Source organism: Anoplopoma fimbria, chromosome 19 (genome assembly GCF_027596085.1).
Source record: "Anoplopoma fimbria isolate UVic2021 breed Golden Eagle Sablefish chromosome 19, Afim_UVic_2022, whole genome shotgun sequence".
Taxonomy (NCBI): domain Eukaryota; kingdom Metazoa; phylum Chordata; class Actinopteri; order Perciformes; family Anoplopomatidae; genus Anoplopoma; species Anoplopoma fimbria.
The window spans coordinates 8,237,070-8,252,819 of NC_072467.1; the positions used below are offsets into that span (position 1 = coordinate 8,237,070).

General features: G+C 41.0%; 3 protein-coding genes across 5 annotated transcripts; 2 read left to right on the forward strand and 1 right to left on the reverse strand.

Moving 5' to 3' along the window:
* Window positions 1-101: 101 nt before the first annotated feature.
* On the forward strand, window positions 102-2,623 carry LOC129107985 (seipin-like). The gene has a single exon (XM_054619604.1). It carries the CDS (start codon window positions 114-116, stop codon window positions 1,374-1,376), a length of 1,263 nt encoding a protein of 420 aa, XP_054475579.1. The 5' UTR covers window positions 102-113; the 3' UTR covers window positions 1,377-2,623.
* A 1,810-nt stretch (window positions 2,624-4,433) lies between these two features.
* On the reverse strand, window positions 4,434-5,304 carry lrrc10 (leucine rich repeat containing 10). Its single transcript, XM_054620811.1, has one exon. It carries the CDS (start codon window positions 5,256-5,258, stop codon window positions 4,434-4,436), a length of 825 nt encoding a protein of 274 aa, XP_054476786.1. The 5' UTR covers window positions 5,259-5,304.
* A 2,438-nt stretch (window positions 5,305-7,742) lies between these two features.
* cnot2 (CCR4-NOT transcription complex, subunit 2) lies at window positions 7,743-15,577 on the forward strand. 3 transcript variants are annotated; one of them, XM_054619371.1, is made up of 15 exons: window positions 7,743-7,858; window positions 9,079-9,207; window positions 9,296-9,389; window positions 9,656-9,803; window positions 9,946-10,128; window positions 10,246-10,325; window positions 10,913-11,038; window positions 11,270-11,394; window positions 11,528-11,645; window positions 12,016-12,172; window positions 13,060-13,121; window positions 13,349-13,398; window positions 13,505-13,605; window positions 13,856-14,000; window positions 14,128-15,577. In XM_054619371.1, the coding sequence occupies exons 2-15, from the start codon at window positions 9,091-9,093 to the stop codon at window positions 14,212-14,214; spliced, it is 1,593 nt and encodes a 530-aa protein (XP_054475346.1). In that variant the 5' UTR covers window positions 7,743-7,858; window positions 9,079-9,090; the 3' UTR covers window positions 14,215-15,577. The 3 variants fall into 3 exon arrangements, with proteins under 3 accessions (XP_054475346.1, XP_054475347.1, XP_054475348.1); XM_054619372.1 differs by having other exon boundaries at window positions 7,744-7,858; window positions 9,317-9,389; XM_054619373.1 differs by lacking the exon at window positions 10,913-11,038 and having other exon boundaries at window positions 7,746-7,858.
* The last annotated feature ends 173 nt before the right edge of the window (window positions 15,578-15,750 follow it).

Here is a 15,750-nt window from a genome sequence, read left to right on the forward strand (position 1 = left end):
GTAGCTAGCCAGCTGATTGAATGTGTACTAGTTAGACTGACTGACTGACTGACATTAGTCATGGGAGGGCGAAGATAAACAATTACACAGTTTTGGAGGGGAGCCGCCCACTGATGCATGAACATAAGGAGCCACCACGGGGGCAGCAGTCAAGAGGGGTGGAAGGAGGACCAACTGCCCAGACCAGGACAGCAAGAAGGTCCGGACCAGAAGCGACGTTTGTGAGTACCATGGGACTGGTACTACACTGGCTCCAGGATGTGGCAGCCGTCACTCTCCTCAAAGCACGGCGGACTTTACTCCAGGCTGCCATCCTGTTTTGTGTCCTGCTGCTGCTCCTTTGGGTGTCCATATTTATCTATGGAAGCTTCTACTACTCCTACATGCCCACTGTGAGCTTCTCCACCCCTGTGCACTTCTACTACACCTCTGATTGTGATGCCTCCGAGTCAGTTCTGTGTTCCTACCCCACGGCCAACATCTCTTTCATGAAGAACGACAGGGACCAAGTGATGGCTTACGGTCAGCCTTACCGAGTGTCTTTGGAGCTAGAGATGCCAGAGTCTCCGGTGAATGAAAACCTGGGTATGTTCATGGTCAAGATGTCCTGTTACACCAAGGGTGGCAAGACTGTCTCATCAGTGGGCCGATCTACAATGCTGCATTACCGCTCCAGCCTTCTGCAGAGCCTGAGCACTTTACTATTCTCTCCTTTCTTTCTGACTGGGATGGCTGAGCAGAAGCAGCTCATAGATGTTGAGCTCTTCTCAGACTACAAGACAAATGCTTTTCAACCCTCTGTCGGTGCGGTCATTGAGGTCCAGTCCAAACGAGTGCAGATCTACTCGTCTCAACTCCGTATCCATGCTTACTTCACTGGTATACGATATGTTCTGTACAACTTCCCCCTGACATCTGCAGTAATCGGCGTAGCCACCAACTTTGCCTTCCTCAGTGTCATTGTGCTGTTCAGCTACCTGCAGTTCGTATGGGGCGGAATCTGGCCTCCAGACCAAGTGAGAGTCAGGGTTATGATGGGGGATAACACCCGCATCCAGCAGAGGAGAGAGGAGGCTCGGAAGCGCATGGAGAAGGAAAACTCGCAGAAGGACCTCCGGGCTCCTCAAGTGATCGGATATGTGAACGAGGCATCTGATTTCCAGGGAAACGACACGGTGGCAGGGCCGTCGTCAAAGAAGCCCTCAGAAATCATCGACGCCTCTGTGGCTGATGTGCCTGATACCAAGGTGGAAGGGCCTCCTGACGTGAAGGGTCCCGAGGAGGAAGACGGCTCAGAAGTGTTGGATGGATGCCAACAGCCTCAACAGGGTGAGACAGCACTCCGACAGAGACCAGGACCGTGGATAAGCCTGTGAACCATGCCACTGCATACAACAAAAGCACCTATAGTATATGCTCAATGTTTCTGAAAAAATAACACATGCATTGTTTTTAAGCTAACAAACTACTGCGTGTTGTCTTGTGTTGAAAAACTTTACCTCCATGTAACTTTGACCTCTTCTCATGTCTCCCTGCATATTGTCTACAGCACTTCTACAGTCTTATGTTTTGCCATAATAGTTTTGATAATGCCCATTACAGGAGATACTACATTCCAGCTCTGGCTTGTCCAACAGAATTAGGCCATACCATTCAGGTGGAAGCCAACATTTTTACACACCCTTTTAAAATCAGTTGAACTGTAAGGTTGCATTTTCTCATATCACAGCCAGCCTTCAATAGCTGAATGCACATATCCTGACATTTCTACCATGATAATACAAGTAGACAGTAACCCTTTTTATTACCAGTGCATACGTCAGTAGCTGCCACATACTTGGAACAGAAATTATATACTTTTTGGATTTCTAAGAACGTTTCCCACCCTTTTAAAGGACACAGATAAACAAACCTCGTGAGACTTTTTTCACAGAGTCCCTTTCAGAGCAATTCTTTGGAAAATGTGCCCAAAATAGTGTCTTTGTTTTTAATATCTGCTTGTAAAACTTGTGTCCAGCCTGAGGGACACAGTGAATGTGTTGCATTTACTATACTTTTTCATTCACAGAAGTTCCGTCTTAGTTTAATTGGTGATTTAATAGCTGTGGCATACTTGGCATACAAGCTGCAATGCTTTTACAAACCAGGTTTTCATTCCATCAACACACATGTTCCTTTGTATTCAATATCTGTTACAGTGCAGTTTGAACACTTGAATTTAATGTTGGGAAAATGGTATTTATTTTGTTTTCAACAAACGCACCAAGATATTTTAGAGGGGTATTTTAAGTAATATAAGTATTTTAATTTAACATGTTTGTATTTAACAATAAGGAACAGTATAGGATGGATAAGTAAAGTTACTGCGAGTTAAAGTTAAGTGCGTTTATGTCAGAGTATGTGCAAGTGACATGGGATTCTGTACCAAAGATTGTTAAATATGATGCACTTATTACCTGTTATATTGTATTCTGTTGTGGAAATATTCTTGCAAATGCCTCTGAAGTTACAGAGTAGGTGTTATTTATGTGTTGACCAAATTAAATATTCATGCAGTGGCAACCTTCTTGTTTTTTATTGTCTCTTGTGTACCTTTTGGTGACATCCCTGTTTGTTCTACATTTACAACCCTTTAAAAAATGAAATAGCTATAATTAAAAAATGTTTTGTCTATAGAAAAACATCATACTTCTTGCACATCAAGGAAAGTTTAACAGAAGATTTACATAAAGTCCTAATGCTACTGGGATTGGGTCTTTTTTGTGTACTATATGAGATGTAGAGACACAAATCTGAGAACTTTTATGTCAATATTTTGTTAAACACAAGAAAAAGATCAATTAATATCTGTCTTTATGTGCAAATTTCATAATTGTCATGGTGGAAAAAGCAGGGTTTTTGACTCATAATATTTCATATTGATAAAATATAAAACAAACGGCTATTCAATTAGATATGCTATCCATTATTACACATGATTGTTGTATTAAATTGTACCTTAACTAATAAAACTAATCTAATAAAAACCTTATCTATTTTCTCAAAACAATCGTTGAAAATAATTAACAGATTTATTTTTCTAAACAAGCTTTCGCTTTAGATTAAGTCATTACTATTTTTACATACTAGAATGTGAACAACCTTATGTATCATTTTGTTATCATTTTGATAAAATCATTGACTTTTTTAAACAAATCTTGTCAAAAAATGAAAAGCATTCATGAGAATCAATCAATGATACATAGTTTTTGCATTTACCGTGCTGCAGACAGCTTATTGTAAAACAAGAGTAACAGTGCTGTTAAAAGCACTGTTTGTAAAGTTTTGGTTTTCAGTGTGCTAGGGGGCAATATAAAAGCGTATCTGTTTATCTTTGACACACTGTACAGCATTAGAAGGATAAAACAGAATGATGACTGTATATGTTCGTAGAATCTCTGCAGGTTACAGAAACGCACAATAAAGTAAGTCTTTTTAATAGGAGGCTGAATTAGAGAGAATACAGTAGTTCAGTGTGGTCACAATCATCACATTTCCAGTTAAAAGACTGATATGCAGATCATTTTAATCCCTTTACTTACGCTTTGCTTACAAGGATTCAAAATGCTTCAAAAGACACATTGTGGAACAACATTTTATCTTGTTTACAGAACATTTTCCTGGAATGCTGAAAAAAACAGCATTTTCGATCTGTTTCGGATCCAAACCTCATGGCGGTGATATTAAGGACCATTAGCAGCCTCTATTCAAAGCCACAGCCCCAATCTATCTGATGAATTATGCATTGGTCTGGATAAGGAGTACACTAATTGACTTAAACCATCCATCACTTGTATTAAAAACCTCACTGTACTTAGCCTCAGCAGGTACAGATACTATCTCAGACTCTGCTTGAACAGGATTCTGTGTAATGGATCCTTTTCTTTTTCTGAATCCCTGCTATAATGACCAACTCCATAGTCAATTTAATAGAAAAGTGCTGTGCATAAATACCACTAACATTATAGAAATACATGCACTGTTTTTATCTCCCAGATGTCCTACAACCTGAAATATTCTGTAAAGATAAAATAGTTCGAGACATTTTGACGGACTGAAAATCTGATGTTGGTAAAGATTTTTAGCAATTTACAACATCACTGTTGTTGCAGCTAATCATTTGAAATCATATTTAGAGTTTTACTTATTAAAACAAAACACTAACATTCTATACAGTGTGAGTAACCAATCATGTTAAACACTTTTTATTTCAGGATTCAAATGTTCCCTTTCAAACATGTTTGTATACAACTTGTACAACAACTTGGCTTTACCGTATATGGACTAAATGCCATCGGCCTGATGTACAACATACCACTCGGCTTAAAGTGTTCCACTTGAACATCATGTGCTGCCAAGCCTCTCCACGGCTGAAGTCACTTTGTCCCTTGACCCTAAATGTTGTGCTCCTCCTCGGGGTGTACCGCCGTGACCTCAGCTGCAGTCTCACTCGGTGCTTTTGACCCATCATCTTCCTGCCCATCATCTGGGCAGTCCGCCCACCGCCCGACTCTTCTGACTCCCTCGCCCACTGCCGGGGCATTAAAACAGGGGTTGTGGTCATAGATGACAAGTTTCAACCCCTGCATGTGAGACAGGGCCGGGAAGTAGCGTATTTTGTTCCGATCCACATCAATGACAGCTAAAAAATGCATTTCCAGCAATACTGCTGGGAACACTGCCAGTTGGTTCCCGGCAAGCCAGATACTTCGAAGCTCTTCCAGCCCTCTTAGCTCTGTTGGCAAACTCTGTATCTGGTTATAACCAAGGTGCAGGGTCTTTAGATTAGGAAGCTCACAAACCACCTTTGGGAAAACAGTGAAGCAATTAGTCTCGAGCCAAAGAGTATTGAGTTCCTTGAGCGCTCTCAGTTCTCTGGGGAGGCTGTAAAGCCTGTTGTTACCCAGGTAAAGGATGCAGAGCTGGGACAATCTGCAGACAGCTGCAGGGAGCTCTTCAAAGCAGTTAAAGTCAAGGGCTAAGAGCTGCAGCTTCCTCAGGCCCTGCAGTTCAGCCGGTAAGCTGCTGAGGTTGTTGTTACTCAGGTAGAGCTTCACCAGCTCATCAAAGACACAGGCAGCAACAGGCGTCCGACGCAACTGCCGGCTGCTCAGGTCCAGGGTCCGATCAAGTGGCATTTCCTTCAGGTCCCCCACAAGATATCGTTGACAGCGTTCTGAGGGAATAAAGGCAATGACGCCTCGCATGGCATTACCCATCTTGCCCAGTCTCTGATACACCACTGGTCCTCCAAGTCAATTTAGCGCCAGACAAGGATTCCAATCAAGTGGGCTGTGGGCGTCTTCAAGTAAATTTCATAGCATCCCATTAATGCTCCTCCACGGCCCCTCTGGAGTTATTGATCTTGAGAAAACCAAAACAAGTTTGCAACAATGTAATGCATATTTGTTATATTGCATCAGCATATAAAGCGGCAAGTAGCAGCAATTACAGGATTATGATGCTGAATTACAACCTTTAATGTGATAAACACCATGAAAACAACAGTGAAAATAAGCATCACCACTTGTCAACAAGGAAACAGAAAACATTATAAGCGTAAAGATAAACATAATTGAAAATTGAAAAAGCAACTACCTTCCAATGTTTTCCTGTTGATGTCCATGACTCTCAGCATCTCCTACAGTAAGCCATTTGTTTATCCAACTTAATGGGCTGAAAACGTATTGTATTCCCTGGGCAGATATTCCCCAGAGAAGTCCTCTGACTATCTCTCAGTGGCTCTGAGCTTTGCCCTGACTTTCATGGCAAAGCAACAGCTAGCTACTCTCTCCTCCCTATTTGTGCCTAATGACTTTCCCCCCTTCTTCTATGAGATGACAGAGGTGGGAGAGAGAGAGAGACAGGGAGGGGCAGGGTGGAAAGCTTAAGAAGTGCGCTGTGATGAAAGAGCAACGATGGTCATTTGCGTACGGTTTTAATCTGCCTAGACGCAATTCTGGGTCTGTGCCACCAGGCCAGTCAAGTGGACCTGTACTGTTAGATAATCCTAAGACTTTGCGCGAAGAGTGTGCGCAGGGAGACCAAAGGAAGAGTTTGTATGTGTTTAATGCTCTGACTCTTGCTCTGAGATTGTGATAATTCATTTAGTGTTTTTGCAAGAAGGGGAAATTAAGTTACAGGAGCCCAGAAAAACTAAGAAGTGTAGAAGTAGGTGGAGGGTACATGGCTCTGTAGATTTTGTAAGGACCACTTTCTAACTGTGTTGTCAAGCATTGTGGATTCAATACTTCAGTGCCATACAACTCTATAAACCCTCCACATGCAGGTGCTCAGGTTTTAGTTTTTGGTATTGTTTTAGAAGTGGAATATAATTTTACATTTGTATTTCTAGGTGGGGGGGTAGTCCTGAAGGTGTGATTTCCCCATGCTATCTTGCATACTTTCATTAGGGTTATTTTCCAACTAGATACAGCTGAGAAGGAATTTCATTTTTCTTATCAGAAGGGACGATGTTTGCCCCTTGTCTGTTTTCACTCACTGACAGCCTGTTTTTAGCACTTGTCCTTGTCCTTATCCACTGCCTGGGGGCCTCAGACAGGCAACAGTAGGGTAAGTAGTGACTGCCATTATAGACCCTGTTCATGGCAGACACTTTGATATGCACTAGTGAGGAAAGCACAGGAGTAAATAATTGTCCAATTAGGTGATTACTGGAGCACCTTATGTAATGATGTCATCATTAATGCCGTCATTAATGTCATATCTAAACTGCTTTTCCTGCCATCACAAGTCAAAATGTCTGCTGTCAAAATAGTCTATAAAAGCTCATTATTTCTTGACATAAACTCAAATGTTTCCAAAGTTAAGAAAGAGCTTTCAAGTTAATTTGTAATAGTTAGGCCTATAGTAAGCGTACTACAGTATTGCAGTTGATTCTAAAATTCAACCAGAAAGCTAACAGCAAATATGCTATCATAACTCCATTCCAAATGTGGTAATTAAAGGTCATGTATATCAGTAACTCACCATTTGATTATCTTGCAAATTAACCCGCCAGGGGGAACCTGGGCAGAAAGAAGCTGCTGTGAACCCCCCGAGCCCCAGCTTTCTTTGTTCTGTTTTCTGTGCTGGGAGACTATCTGGCCCCAGATTTGCTGCGTGGTAGCATTATTAATATCAGATCAATGTAGGAATATGCAACATGTAAGGTGAAAGTAATAAAATTACATTTTGATACGGAGCCCTTCTTCTAGGCAGGACCTCAAGATCAGAATAAAGCCTTTACAATGTTAGCAGACATTTGTTTTAGTTGTGCCTACTATCAAACAATTTAAAAAAAAAATGATTTGGCACAAAACCATTGATAAGGTGAACCGAGAACTTTAGGCTCCCCGGAGCTGTTTGCTGATTTGCCTGGTTGGTAGGGCCAAAGGAAAACCATAAAAGCATTACTTTGATGCCAATGTCACTGTCTTGGGGTACTGAGTTAAACAAATCTGTACTATCTGAATATTACCATTAAAAGTGTAATCCCCTGTAGTGACTGCAGCTACAGACAGCAATGTTTTCATTATGCAAAGACACATTGTGATCACAGGAGGGAGGTAGAGGCTCGACAGATGTGTCCTTATTAATATTCACCTAAAAATGTACATCATGTTTGTTCTTTGCTGTGTTTTTTGGTGACTGTTCCGCACCCTGACTGATGGAGTATACTTTCTGTTTCTGACATGTTGAGTTTTGTGTACGGAAGTGGTCAGTAGGTTGTAAGGTCAGAGGGTAAAGGCTATCCCTCTTTCGATTGAGAATACACACAGCCATCTTGGATCTAACGTAGAGAAGGGAAATTGATGCGGTGAGGATATTTAACTCTTTTATTTGTCAAATAAAATCTGTTCGGTTCACATTTGAGCCTTGGGAATGAGTGATTTTTGCCTCGGGTTTCCTCGGCTTCGGTACGGGGTGAATGTTTCGCCTCCAGCTCCAGCAGATTGTCTCTGCTGCTGCTGCTGCAGACCGAGCGTAAAGTGAGCCGAGAGCACGGACAGCTGAGTCCTGATAAGTGGAGGCAGAGAGGGCCCCGGGTACTGCCCGGTGCTGCCCGGTGCTGCCTGCTGCTCGGTAGCGTAGTCCGGTTGTTTTGGAGCTGAAAGGTGTCGGTATGCTGTGGTACTTCGCTCCTGGTTGAGGCGGTCCGCTTGCGAGCTTAGGCTAGCTAAGCTAACACAGACTGATTGTAGCAGCTAGCCTGCTAACGTGAGCTAACTACACTAGTGGTGGCTAACTAGCATGTTAGCATTGCTGCTGTTCATCCCCCAACAGTTTCAAATGAGCTAACTATTCAGCACTTAAGACAAACTTATCCCATGGTTGTTTCATAGGTAGACAAATAACAGGTAGTCCATCTGTCACTTGGTTTATGTAAACTATGTTATGGAGAGAATGAATAGTTTATTTTGTTATAAAAGTTCACTTCCCTTGTGCGTGCACATCTTTACAAAAGAGACACACACTTGAAAAAGTTTGTTTCAAAACCCCAATATGTAATTGTGATTCACAAAGAAACGAGAATAAATGATACATTAAGAATTCATTTTATGTAAGAGAGCAATCATATAAAAGCATGTCCTGTATAAAAGGTAGATTCAATATTATGGTTGTTTAGTATCAGGGAAGTGCTGGAACAACCAGATGCATAATAAATGTCATGCAGTTATCAATTATATTGTAAATGTTGGATGTATATTATTATTATTATTATTATTATTATTTATTATTTTTTTATTTTTTATTTAACCAGGAAAAGCCTCATTGAGATTAAAAATCTCCTTTACAAGAGTGTCCTGGCCAAGACAGCAGCAGCACATTAAACAAAGTTTAAGTTATTAAAACAACTCAAGGTAAAACTTTGGCAGATTAATGTAGATTTTATTTTTTTTTGAAGAGAGATCAGTGTATTTAGATAAGAAATGTGAACGTCACTCTGAAATTGTGTTTAAGTTTGTCCAGTTTCTTACCTCTTACCAGACTGCTTTCCCTTGCACATCTTTAACAGCAACTCTGCTTTCTCCTCAGGTGACAAAAGGCATGTTTGGTGCTAGAAAGAAATTTGTAGAGTTCGTCGAGGTAGTCGATAACGACTTCTCCGATGAAAGCATGTACTACAGCCAGCCGTCGATGTTCCCACATCGGTCGGACAAAGATGTGAGTTTTGTCCACATATCTGCACACTCCTGTCATTTCTTGTATCAACACCAGAGGAGGCATTTCCTAGTCGTCTAACTCTTTCTAGTCCTCAAATGTTTTCCTTCAGATGCTGTCCTCTCCCTCGCCGTCGTCGTCGGGTCAGCTGTCACAGCTTGGTGCAAGTTTGTACGGTCCACAAAGTAAGTGTTTGTTTTATTTTTCATGTCATTTCCATAGCAATTTTCTCACATGTAGCATATTTGGAGTAAAAAGAAGTCCCCTGGTGTTAATAGTGTTCGAGCTAGAGTGCAGTTTAACTTAGCAGGTATTTATGGAGAACTCAAGCTAATGTAACCTAAAATCTACTAAAGGTGTGAATGTGGGACTTTTTTTCAGATTAACTTTCTCTTGGTTTTCTGACGGTAGTTTTTTTTTGTACCCGTTTTTCTTCTATGTCTTTCTGCAGGTACACTCGGCTTCTCGGTAAGGGGCATGGGGAACAGTACGCCTCAGTTAAATCGAAATCTAACGCAAGGCACGCAGCTAACAAGTCATATCACCCCCACGACGGGGGTCCCCACCATGTCCCTCCATACCCCTCCATCACCAAGCAGGTGGGAATGAAGGCAGACTCAGTTAAGACGCATACTTGTGTGGTTTATGACAATAGAAAATACCTGTAAATAGAAACGACAGTTGACATGACATGAGCAAACATTTTAATGCACTTAATCTGACCTAATGATGTTTTAACAGGGGGACATTGCCGATGAACACAAGGAACATGCTGAACCACTCTCAGGTCGGTCAAAGCATAGGGATGAGTGGCAGGACCAATAGTATGGGCAGCTCGGGGCTTGGCAGCCCCAACCGCAGCTCGCCGAGTATCATCTGTATGCCCAAACAGCAGCCAGCACGCCAGCCCTTCACCATAAACAGGTAGACGGATCCAGCATAACTCTGACCCTTTGTGGAGATCTGTTTTTCATTTTAAAGAAAATTAGTTTAATGGAATCCGGCCTCACCTTTTGATTTGCTATTCTTTTATCTATGCAGCATGTCAGGGTTTGGTATGAATCGCAATCAGGCGTTTGGGATGAACAACTCATTATCAAGCAACATCTTCAATGGCACAGGTTAGTGTGTTTAACTCAGGTGGGTATACCAAGGGATCATTAGTTCAAAGTTGTATTTAAATAAACACTCCTGTGTTTATTTTGAATATAACAAATCAATTCTACATGAAACACAGTGAAAATGACACCTTGCTGCACATTTGTTAATATGAGCTGCTGACTTGACAAAACGACCTTGTTCACTGTTGAAATGCAGGAAACAATGTCTTCTTGAAGCAGAAAACACAACTACTTTTAGACGCAAATAAAAGTCACTCAGAGTGAAAATCAGTTTAAACTGATCTGGCTCTTTTGAAAAATTCTGGTATTTTTTTGGTGAAAACTTGTGAGAGTAAAATTCATTCTTGAAAAACTGAAAACATTGTATCAATTTACCTTTGATTGCTGAAACAGACGGTGAGTAACTATTATTCAAATTAGCTTTTGTGTTTGGTCAGCAGTTAACTTAGGGGAGGGCCATTTATTCATACAATTACAGGGTAAAACAGTTACACTGTCAAGTTAGTAATTGACACATTATCATACAGATAAATTGAGTTGAAGGTGACATTACATATTACAAGTTCCTAACCTTCCTATTACTGCAGATGGGAGTGAAAATGTAACGGGACTGGATCTGTCAGACTTCCCTGCGTTAGCAGACAGGAGTCGGAGAGAAGGCACGGGAAACCCAACACCGGTGCTCAACCCACTGGCTGGACGGGCTCCTTATGGTAGGCCATTAGGCCGTAGAAAGTGTCTTATTTTTACACACATTAAGCGATAGGAAGTAGGCTCCCCTAGGAGAGGAAATTAATATTAGCTTCTAGATTGGGTTCATAGTATTAGCCAAGGTTTTGTTTTAACAAAGAAGAATAGCTTATGATAACTTTATGTTGTGATTTATTGCTCATTACACTTTGGGGAATTATAATCTCTACTTCACTATGTTCATCATCATCAAGTTGGCATGGTCACGAAGCCATCGACTGAACAGACACAGGATTTCTCCATCCATAACGAGGACTTCCCTGCACTGCCTGGGCCAAACTATAAGGACCCCTCGTTGAACAACGATGACAGCAAAACTGTAAGTGTGAACCACTGAGGACCCGACAACACAATCTGAAAGGATGGTTGTTTTTTTGTCTCTAGGTTACTCACTTAAGTTTATCGTTCTTGTTTTATTTTTCTGTGTGTTAAACTGGGTTCTTTGTTTTCAGAACTTGAACTCCACAAGCAAGAGCACATCCAATGCAGATGGGCCGAAGTTCCCCGGAGACAAGACGACCTCAGCACAGAACAACAACCAGAAGAAAGGGATCCAGGTGTTGCCCGATGGTGAGACCTCTCAGCCAATCGTATCGCTCCAATTCCACTGAGACATCCCTTCTTAATCGCACAACTTGGGTGAGGCAGTTGGGCTCTCTACCCTGCATTTGGGGTTAGATAATTATTGGATAGGCTGCAGTGAGGAAACCAAAAGTATATGCTCAGTATGATACAGACCATCATCATCTTTCCATTAGTCTGTCTGTATCCATTAATTGTAAAAAAAAAAGAAAATTGGCTTGGTTTGCTCTCCAATGCGTGCACAAAGTGTGGGTTAAAAATGTGGAGGTAATGTATTGACAGTAAGTACTAACTGTAGCTCACAGCCCAGTTTCAATGGTTTGTTGAACTCTGAATTATGCTGCTGCTGCTGCTGCAGGTCGGGTGACGAACATTCCCTCAGGAATGGTGACAGACCAATTCGGCATGATTGGCCTGCTGACGTTTATCCGGGCAGCAGAGACTGATCCGGGGATGGTCCATCTGGCGCTAGGAAGTGACCTCACAACACTCGGCCTCAACTTAAACTCACCAGAGTAAGACAGCTGTTCTTCCCTAAATACAGTAACTTCTTGAGTTTCTTTAGCAAGAATGTGTAAGTCCAAATAAAATGATAATGGGAGCAACAAATACATAGTCCTTAAATGAATCTGTCGCCCATTTAAATGTAACATGACCTATATAAGGTGTTGAAGGCGAAGAAGGTTACCATAGTTACTAATTTCCCAGCTGTCCTTTTCACTGAGTAATTCTTAGTTTAATTATGCCCCATTCTTATGTACCAGTGCAACTCAAACCTCCCTTTTACTGGCATTTTTACACTGGAACAGATTTGGCTCTTTGCTAAAATACATTCTCTGAGCAGGACTCCTTGTAGCATTTTTACCCCCAGAGAAAAAAAACATATGACATGTTAACTTGAGAAAACTTTACCAGTATAATCCAAATATTTTGAAACCAAACAACCACACTGTGGGTCCAATTATCCAGTTTAGTATATTTGTCCGTTTTCACTCCAAAAACAGGTGCTGCCCTCAATATTGTAATGAAGCCAATTATGTGGAAAATACTCAAGATGCCAAACTGTACCAACAAATTGTGTGTATCACAAATACGCAACACCTTTATCCCAAAAACTAGAATATCAGTAGCAAACTTTATGAAAACTATCTTCCCTCCCCTTCATGCTATAGCACTATTAGTATCGTGAGATCCATGTTTGGACTTGATGATTTTAAAAGCACTCAAATAAACAGTTAAGTTGCCCGTTGACTGCGTTTTTGACATCTATGCATTGATCTCAATAGTTTGTGTTTTGTTAGTTTGTACTGTTACTTTCCGTTTTATCTATAATGTGTCTCGCAAATGTTCTATTTCGGTGTCCATAGTGGGAAGAACTTACTGCAACTTTCTTTCCTGACAGAAACTTGTACCCGAAGTTTGCCTCTCCGTGGGCCTCATCGCCGTGTCGACCTCAAGACATTGGTAAGACTTTCACTTGAATTATGTGGGGGAGGATGGCTTATTAATCTTTAGAATTACCTTCATATAGTGATCCTATGGCAGTTTGGGTATTGCATCTTGATATTCATAGTGTAAAAAAAAGCATTAATCTTCACATCTCTCCATTGGCATGACAGTAACTTGAGAAAAGTCTTCTAATTATACAGATTTCATGTTTTAGTCACTCCCACTCTTTCTTGCCTTTTCAGACTTCCACGTTCCGTCGGAATACTTAACCAATATCCACATAAGGGACAAGGTAATTTTGAGCTTAAGAACAGTCTCACAATAAGTGGTTGCAGTCTTCAGGTTGTACATGTAGGCACAAAACTAATACTTCTTATTCTTCGCTGTCCTGCCTCCAGTTGGCTGCAATTAAACTGGCACGATATGGTGAAGACCTGTTGTTCTACCTGTACTACATGAATGGTGGAGACCTGCTACAGCTTCTGGCAGCAGTAGAGCTGTGAGTACTTAACATGTTGTTCATAATTACTTTTAAGTTCTGTCTAAGTTTGATCATGTTTTTTATTTTTTTTTCTCCATCTGGACATTGTTGACAGCTTTTCAAATTGATTTACAGTTCTAAAAAGCCATTTAAGTGTGTGGCAGGCTGTCAGTAGTTTTCCAATCTTTAGAGTGAAACTTTTCGTGACTCTTCAGTCACCTGGTTTCAACCTTCTCTCTTATTCCTTGTCCATAATCACCCTCTCCAGCTTCAACCGGGACTGGAGGTACCACAAAGAGGAGCGGGTTTGGATAACGAGGGCGCCTGGCATGGAGCCTACACTGAAGACCAATACCTACGAGAGGGGAACCTACTACTTTTTTGATTGTCTTAACTGGAGGAAAGTAGCCAAGGTAAGAATTTGTCTTTCTGCTTCCTTTTTGTACTTTCTCAACCTGGCGAAATGGCATCAAGTTTTACTCCACTTTTTCTGGATTTGAGCTTTTCCTATCATGTTAAAATTGTGTTTGCATCTCAAAGGAATTTCATCTGGAGTATGATAAGCTTGAAGAGAGGCCTCACGTGCCAACAACATTCAACTACAACCCAGCCCAGCAGGCCTTCTAAGGCCGACCAGTCCAAAGGGCCGCAACGGTTCCTGCACACAACGCTGTTGTCCAGGAGGAGCGCTGTGGTTGACACGGCTTGGTTTTTATTCCTCGAGGATTTGGCTATCTGACTGTGGGGGTCGTCGCCACCATCAAAACTGCCCTGCCTCTCCAAAATTACATGCTGCCCAAAACACCAACACTTGTTCTGTTTTTATTCTTTATGTTCCTCCTGTTTTTTTGTCTTGTTTTGAGCAGGGTCTGTGTTATGTTTACGTCTCTGAATCCGAAGCTTGTTTTCTTTTAGAAAGGAGGACTGACCCTGTGGCACAGGACAGTGACAGACCAAGGTTTACGCCTCACAAGTGTTAAGAACAGAAAAAAAGGCGAGGAAAGTTAACATCCTCAGACGCAAGTGAAAGGGTGAAAGAATTGCAATGTTTATTGTTGCACTATATTTAGTAATAAAAGAACACAAAATTTGTTTGTGAATTTTTTTATGTGAACACTCCCTGATATTTTTTTCTATTTTTTTGTTATGGGTCGGGGGGGGTTCATGCAACTTTTCCACATGCATCCCTTTTCATCTCACACTTCTTTTTCTATCTTCCATTTACATTGATTCCAACCTTTTGTATTTCCACCACCAAACTGTTTTCTGTCTCATACTCTGCTTCTCCCTCTGTCCGCCTCTCTCTGCTAGTTCTGTGCCAGTTGAAAATGGACACAAATCTGGGAGATTACTTTGGTTTCCACAAATGTGGACAAATCCTTGCAGAGGCTAAACAGCTACACGACGTTGCTCCAGAGCAAACAAAACACTTTCCAGTCTTTGTTACAATTTTGTAAGAAATGTGTACATTTTTTGTTTCTTTGCATCACATAAATTAGTATATGTATGTACGAATGTGTATATATGATTGCTATATATATATATATGTATGTATATATATATATATGACATCTATTTTGGAAGAAATTTTGCCCTGCCTTTTACCTCGTTTTTATGAGGTGAGCATGGATGCAATATGTGGACGCAACAGGACATTTCTGGATCTGCTGGACAGGGTGTCACATGGCACTGCGGGCACTTACATCAAAATATTACAAAATTAAAGTACCATTTAAGGAAAGGTCTGATTCTCAGCCAAAAAAAACAAACAAGAACAAAATAAACATGGATATCATCCCCCAAGTTTGGAGTCCAATGTAAAATAGGGGATGTATTTCAATCCAAGCTGTTTGAACAGCATCGGACAGCAGCATTTCATAGGAAACGGAAAATTGTCAAATTGAGGCGAAAAAAAATCCAGACCAATCTTGTATTTTCTGAAGTTCAAAGCTTCTTTTCTTTGTATTAAAGCAGAAAAGGCTTTCCTGAACCAATGTGTGTGTGTTGTTTATTGCTCTTTGTTAAAGTGAGTACTAAACAAAATGTATAGTTAAGGTTTGTTCGATACACCGGTTAAATGTTTACACCGGCAAATAAGCAGAATATTAATTGAGTAATTCTTCTTATTCTTCGCTGTCCTGCCTCCAGTTGGCTGCATTTAAA

Bases quoted from the DNA above. Each gene is read 5' to 3' on its own strand.
- lrrc10 (XM_054620811.1), bottom strand. From the start codon at position 5,258: ATGGGTAATGCCATGCGAGGCGTCATTGCCTTTATTCCCTCAGAACGC.
- LOC129107985 (XM_054619604.1), top strand. From the start codon at position 114: ATGCATGAACATAAGGAGCCACCACGGGGGCAGCAGTCAAGAGGGGTG.
- cnot2 (XM_054619371.1), top strand. From the start codon at position 9,091: ATGTTTGGTGCTAGAAAGAAATTTGTAGAGTTCGTCGAGGTAGTCGAT. The intron at 9,208-9,295 runs GTGAGTTTTGTC...AACTCTTTCTAG, and splicing joins CACATCGGTCGGACAAAGAT to TCCTCAAATGTTTTCCTTCA. The intron at 10,129-10,245 runs GTAGACGGATCC...TTATCTATGCAG, and splicing joins CAGCCCTTCACCATAAACAG to CATGTCAGGGTTTGGTATGA.